At 31.9% G+C, this 7,202-nt stretch overlaps 1 protein-coding gene across 1 annotated transcript; it reads left to right on the plus strand.

Moving 5' to 3' along the window:
• Nucleotides 1-2,177: 2,177 nt before the first annotated feature.
• On the plus strand, nt 2,178-5,911 carry LOC133702228 (IQ domain-containing protein IQM2-like). Its single transcript, XM_062126514.1, has 8 exons — nt 2,178-2,421; nt 3,081-3,602; nt 3,707-3,887; nt 3,986-4,074; nt 4,176-4,263; nt 4,348-4,578; nt 4,687-4,788; nt 4,897-5,911. The coding sequence occupies exons 2-8, from the start codon at nt 3,124-3,126 to the stop codon at nt 5,686-5,688; spliced, it is 1,962 nt and encodes a 653-aa protein (XP_061982498.1). The 5' UTR covers nt 2,178-2,421; nt 3,081-3,123; the 3' UTR covers nt 5,689-5,911.
• Nucleotides 5,912-7,202: the final 1,291 nt, after the last annotated feature.

The following is a 7,202-nucleotide window of genomic DNA, read 5'->3' on the forward strand; positions in this document are numbered from 1 at the left end:
AATAGAAAAAAAAATAATAATATTAGCAATTTGAATTAAAAAAAACTCCATAATTCATATCCATCCAAAAAAATCCACGTGTGCAAACACGTCAATCTACCAAATCCACCCTCATTAATATTCAATCTTAATTAATTAATTAATTACCTTCAAGAGGGATTGATTAGTAGTTTCGTTATGGTTCCAGGTGGATAAACAATAATAGTTAAAGGTCGTCGACAGGGTTAAACAGAGAAGCTTGCAAGTTAAGCAAATAACGTGAGTGATGACTTCAACATTGTTCAATGACGTGTGAGCTGGGGATGTATATTGCAAGAACAAGTCCAATCTCTCACTTTTTTGTTATGAAAATAAACTATATATAATTTGTGTGAGAATGACTTGTAAGAACTATAGTTATCAAATCGTATTTGAAATATTAGATTGATTTAGAATTTATTTTGTCGATTCATAACGTGAGAAGATATAAATTAAACAAAATATAAATGAGAAATTGTCTTGGTTTGACTTGGTTAAAAACCTCGATTGACTTGTGATTTAATCAATTCATTTAAACCAATAAAAAAAACTCGTTAATATTTTGTGTCAAAACAATATTGTTTTGATGTATTTTTTTATAAGAAAAATTTAAATTAATCTATATCAACTTAAATTAACTTTTTCGATTTAAATTCAAGCCTTATAAGAAAATGAATTTAATAACTCTAGTGAAATCTCAAAGGGTTGAGAAGTAGGTAAAAATATAATTAAAATTATGATTCAATGTATATATACATGTAATTTTTATTTTTTTCCACCATCTATCGGTTTTTTGTTTTTTTTGTTTCAATAAATAATTGAGTCAGTTTAGTCGCCAATTTATTCAAAATTTATCTAATATGTAATTGAATAGTTTGTATTTCATTAAAAAGGTAATGCTTTGCTATTAACTAAAGTAATCTCATTTCTAGGAAAATATATATTAAGATAATAACTTGTTTATTTAATTTTGCTTGGGAAAAGGGATGAAAATAGAAATTACCTAGACATTTTTGCTCAACACATTTTAGCATCAAGACATCAAACTTTACGTCACCTACATTTCCAAGAAAATGTGCAAGGAAGTAAATGATCGGATGCTTTAAATCCTTTTCATGTTTTTTTTTCATTTTTCTTTTGGTATTTTTCGGTAGCCTAATTAATTATATATTCTCGTTAACTTTATGTGCCATTCTTGAGAGCTTCATAATTACTAAATTTCAGCAATACACTTAGCATGTTTAATTATAGTAATATAATAATGAAATAATATATTTTCTTCTGTTTTTATTGCTAGATAGACTATATATTTCAATTATCTACATAATGAAAGTCTCAAACTAATTTAGTTTTTTCATGTTAAGATTATGTGTTGTTTACAGTGCAAACCGTGTTTCGAGACTAAAAAAATATTAACAAAACAAATTATGTAATTTTTTTTAAAATTTTATAATTAAATAAAAATTAATTAAATGTAATCTCCTAGGAATCGAGTAAAGTTAATAAATCATTTACGAGTGACATCTTATGTCAACGAAGTATATATTATTTATATATTCAATGAATAAAAAACAAGTCAAATTTAAAATATTTTAGACATAGAAATACGAAGTGACTTTCTAAGTTCTTGTAATTTATTCATAAAGTTCAACGCAAACACAAAAAAATTAATAAAACCACATCCGTCTCTAAAACTCACACGGTCAACAACATAAATAATAATTGAAATAGGTAATTTCCAAATTACTTAAGCCTTGCAACACAAGAAAACCCGTTCACACCCCTTCTGAAAAAAAGTTAATTATTATTTTATTTAATTATTTGCTTGTTTACACAGTTAACTTTGTTTTAAATTTAATATTTTAATATTTTTTACGTGGTAACTCAGTTTAAAACGCTATAAATTAATGGACTCTAAGTAAGAAAAATACCTTAATATGAGATTAAATTAATTTTGATGGCAATCAATAATTTTTTTCTGTGGGATTAATCTTTTTTATTTTTTGGTTTGGAGACAAGAAAAAAAAACCTTAATAATTTTTTTTTTTTGGGATTAAACGAAACCTCCTGGATTCTAACATAAGCAGAGTCTACTCCACGTGGCTGGAACAAAAGACTGACTGACTGATTGTCACCCTCCCTCCCTCCCTCCCTCTCTCTCCCCACGCCTTAAAAACTCCACTTCCCATGTCTGTTGCTATATATAACCTTTCTTTAGTGAAGCATCCTATTATTCTCTCTGTATTCCTTGTTTTAATCTTTGATAACCTCAAATCTCGCCCTCTCCCTCTCTCTCTCTCTCTCTCAAGTACAAGCTCGAAAAATCATCAAAGATCAAATAAGCTGACCCCCTTTAACCCGGATTTTCGTACCTATAATTGTGTTATTAATCCACAATTCAAGGTAATGCTTCATTCATATATTCTTGGGGTTTGGTTGTTTTTTCTGTTTTTAGTTTCTTTTCTGTTCTGTAACCCTGTGTGCTATAATGGTAAATGTTTGGTCCTTTTGCATTCTTGATGACTTTGTTTTTCTGCAAAAAGTTGTGTTCTTGGCCATTCTTGGTTACAGTTATTATCATGGTAAATTGGTAATGTCATTTTTGGGACTTCGTATTTTTTGAAATGGTTTTGTTGATCTTTTTTTTTTCCAAGTTGATGCAGAAAGATGTTATTTTTATGGACATTTGTTGTTCTGGGGTTTCTTCATTATGTTCTACTTGGTTGAATAAAAGTATGCGACTTTGTTTATTTGGAGTTTTGGGTTGATTAAAGAAATTATTTTTAGTTTGCAAAATGGGTTTTGCAGATCCATGGAGTTGTTCTCTGCTATGATACATTCATCTTCATAGTTAAATGATCTCCTGTTTCTTGTGATATGGTATTGGTGTTTAAACCAAGCACCTCATTAGGCAATACTACCAAGAGAAAACATTAGTGTTCTGAGATTTCTGCATTTGGTTATAAGAACATGCAAATCAATACTGTCAGATTTTGGAAATATTGACAAATTACATTTTATCATTTAAAATTAACTTCTGTGAATTGGTTTTGTTTGAACAGGAATCCAGAAAGTGTAGATTGCTGGAAACCCTTCCCTTCTTGAATGGGAATATCCTTGTCCTGCCCATTTTCTGAGTACGGCGATGTGGATACTGGCTTAGAATCTGTTATTGTAAAATCCATCAGCTTTGGAGACAATGAAGCCAAAACTCCGGTACGATCAGTAAGTTTTGGCAGTCAAGATTTTGAGCCTACAATATTGAAGTCTTTAGGTTCTGGGAAGATGGTAGTAGAAAGATCTGTTAGTTTTAAAGGAGGAGAATTGGAAAGAATGGTGTCTATTAGAGCTTCTCCACTAGACAAAGAAAAAGATGCCTCCACAAAGTTGGTTAGCATAAACAGCAAAGAGATGGATAACCGGTCCCTAATCTCAGATGATAGTTTGGAGACGATACGAAAGTTGGCAATTTTTTATCCCACCAGCCCCAAACACCAGGCTGCTGTAAAATTGCAGAAAGTGTACAAGAGCTTCCGAACCAGGAGAAAGCTCGCAGATTGTGCAGTTCTTGTTGAGCAGAGCTGGTATGTATCTATTGATGAGTGCTAATCCTGGTCCTCTTTTTACAAAAAAAAAGTTTAAGGATGCATAACCTTTGTTCTAACAAAATTAGTTTTTATAATCTCAGGTGGAAACTCTTAGATTTTGCTGAACTCAAGCGGAGTTCTATTTCATTCTTTGACATTGAGAAACACGAGTCTGCCATTTCTCGATGGTCAAGAGCAAGAACAAGAGCTGCAAAGGTTGGAAAAGGCTTATCAAAGAACGATAAAGCACAAAAACTTGCTTTACAACACTGGCTTGAAGCGGTAAGTCAAATGCAGGATTTCTATGGAAACAATATTAGTTAATTATTGCTCTCCGATCACTCTGATTCTGAATCTTTATTGCATCTTGTTTAAAACAGATTGACCCACGGCATCGATATGGGCATAATCTTCATTTCTATTACCTTAAATGGCTTCATTCCAAAAGCAGAGAACCCTTTTTTTACTGGTAAGATTTTCTTATCCATGTTACTTTAGTAATTAAAATTTTGATTCTAGACACCTTGGATTCAAAGTTGAACTTTGTGTATACTGGCTTTGCAACTGCAGGTTAGATATTGGAGAAGGCAAGGAAGTGAATCTTGAAAAATGCCCTCGATCAAAACTTCAACAACAGTGCATCAAGTATCTTGGTCCGGTGAGCTTTCTCATTAACACTTTCGTACTCAGCCCCTTATTTTATAACGTGAGTGCTTTTACTGATAAACATTTACCATTGCAGATGGAAAGAAAGGCCTATGAAGTTGTTATAGAGGATGGGAAACTTCTCTATAAGGAGTCAAGGCAGCTTCTCCACACCACAGAAGATGCTAAGTGGATTTTTGTTCTCAGCACCTCTATGAACTTGTATATTGGCAAGAAGCTGAAAGGCAAGTTTCAGCATTCTAGCTTCTTGGCTGGTGGAGTCGCAACTGCTGCTGGTAGATTAGTGGTTGAAGGTGGAGTTCTTAAGGTATAGCTACCATAACGCAATAATTCATTGCATTTAGGCCAAAGTTCCTAAATGGTCTTCTGATATACAACATATCTGTTAACAGTGGCTACTTTCTATTTTTGACAGGCAGTTTGGCCTCACAGTGGTCATTATCGGCCTACAGAAGAAAACTTTCAGGACTTCCTTTCATTCCTCAGAGAAAACAATGTTGATCTCACAGATGTGAAGGTAAATAATTTAAAGCACTTTTATTCTTTTCATATGATATAAATTTTTATTGTGGTGATAAGAACTAGCAGGTCATTTGCTGAGCCTTTTATTTCCCTGGTATTGCAGACAAGTCCCACGGACGAGGAAGACAATGCTCTTTACAAACAAAGAAGCAGCAAACACCTTAGAAACAACTCATCAGATGAGGATTTGAGTCAAGCAGTGAATGATTTAGAAACTGAGGAAATCAATGTTCAAGAATTGACTCCTGAAAATACCGATTCTGTTGAAGAAGAGACTTCTTCTGTAGTAGAAAAGCAGAAGTCAAGGCGACTCAGCAACTTTAGTAGAATATTGTCCAATCTTGAAGTGCCAGAAAAGAGTGAATTGGTTGAGAAAATGGAAAGTGAAAATCATATGGTTGGATCACGTGGCAGTAATACATCTTCTTCGGTGGAAGATGGTTATGAATCGGCAGAAGAAGGATTAGGTACAGAACAGCATTCCTTGGAGCCGAATGACAACTTGTTTGATGAAGAACAAGGGGAAGATGAACAAAATGTTCCCGATGAAGCGATCATTGAAAGGATTAATTCTAAGAAAGGAATCGCGTCATATCAACTGGGGAAGCAGTTGTCTTGCAAATGGACAACGGGAGCTGGACCGCGGATTGGCTGTGTGAGGGACTACCCTTCAGAACTTCAGTTCCGAGCTTTGGAGCAAGTGAACTTGTCTCCAAGAAGCTCTCTCCATTCAAGAAGTACTGGTTTAATGAATCGTAAGGTGTCCACACCGACTACTAATTTTAGCGGAGAATTAAGACCGATTACAGGCTTACCAGTGGTAGCAGGGGAGGAAGTTTTGCAAAGAACACATCCCCTTTATAAAGCACAATCATTGCCTCATAGGCTTCGGTAGAGGTAGCTAGCTCCTAGTTGATTTATTCTTTTCTGTGTATAGAAAAGATGATACAGAAATTCTTTATCTTTTTTTTCCCCTTTTGAAATCATTTATACACTTTCTTTTTTTTCTTTTTCCCTGTTCATTCATCCTGTACAAGTTGGAACAGAAATTGTAAAATCTTTTTGGGGTTTGAAACCCTTTTTATACAAAAATGATATCTCCATTCATTCTTACCAAATTCACAAACCATAACTCTTACTGTTCATGCATTCCTAACTTCATTGGTTCAAAGTAGGCTCCATTTAAGAATGGGTCACGTTCCCAAAAGGCCAAAATTATAATTTTTGATGCTTTTGGTTTTGGAAACGTGCTGGCACTCAAACTCCTGTACTGGACTCTTTCAAATCCAGCTCCATTGGACTCGTTCAAATCAAGCTCCATGAATTGTCAAACCACAGAAATCAAATTACAAAAACTACCTTCTCTGGCTCATAATGATAAAGCGAAAAAGCAAGCCATTCATTTGTGTGATTTTAAGTGTTATCTCAATACAAATCAATGGAATTCTTCAAATAAAATGCCACTACCTTTTATTTCTTTCCTTTTTTTTTTCCTTGTAAAAGGTGACAGAACTCTTGAATTGTATTCACAGTTTTTCAAACATCTGGTAGTTCTTTTACCTTTTTTTATCATCAAATGGAATAATTGATGGGGATTTTATGCCACAACCAAAACTGGGTGTTTGGAACAGAGGATTTTTTAAAATTTTGTTTTTTTTAAAAAATTAATTTTTAATTTTTCTAGATTATTTTAATGTATTTATATTAAAAATAATATTTAAAAAAAATAAAAATATTTTTTGAAGACAACCGCCATCACTATTCCTAATACCCACTAAAATCACAAGTACCTCAAAATTGACCTCAATTTGGCCCAGTGGGGAAGAGGGTATTTCATATTTGATTTGATAACATAGCAGCCCATAATTGAGTTGTATACGAGGCCCCTTCTTAAATTTCAATTAAAACTATATTTAAATTTCAATTAAAACTATATTTAGAATATTATTTCATTAAATATCATTCAATTTTAAATTTATTTTCAGATAAAATTGTACCATTATTTTATAATATTAGCAAGAGTTTTTTTTTTAATACAACTCTTCATGATTATTTTTTAATTATTTTCTTAAATCCAATTAAAATTAATTATGAAAAAACAAATAAAGATATATTTAAGGTATTATTTAATTAGATATTTATTTTCAAATGAGATTCTATATTTTTTTTATATAATATTAGTGATCATTTCTTAAATTATTATATGGAACATGTTATGCATATTTTTTTTTTACGTTTGTGGCCATGAATATTTTTTAAGAAATGAAGTTCAAGTAATTATAGTTATTGCCAATATTTGTTTTTTGAATTATAGTTGCTTTTTATTCAATAAATTATTCTTCTCGTAAAAAAATCATTTTATCTTAAAAAAATCACATGAATAAAAAATATTTGAATGGAAAAATAAAA

The sequence above is a fragment of the Populus nigra genome, chromosome 8, assembly GCF_951802175.1.
Source record: "Populus nigra chromosome 8, ddPopNigr1.1, whole genome shotgun sequence".
Lineage (NCBI taxonomy): Eukaryota > Viridiplantae > Streptophyta > Magnoliopsida > Malpighiales > Salicaceae > Populus > Populus nigra.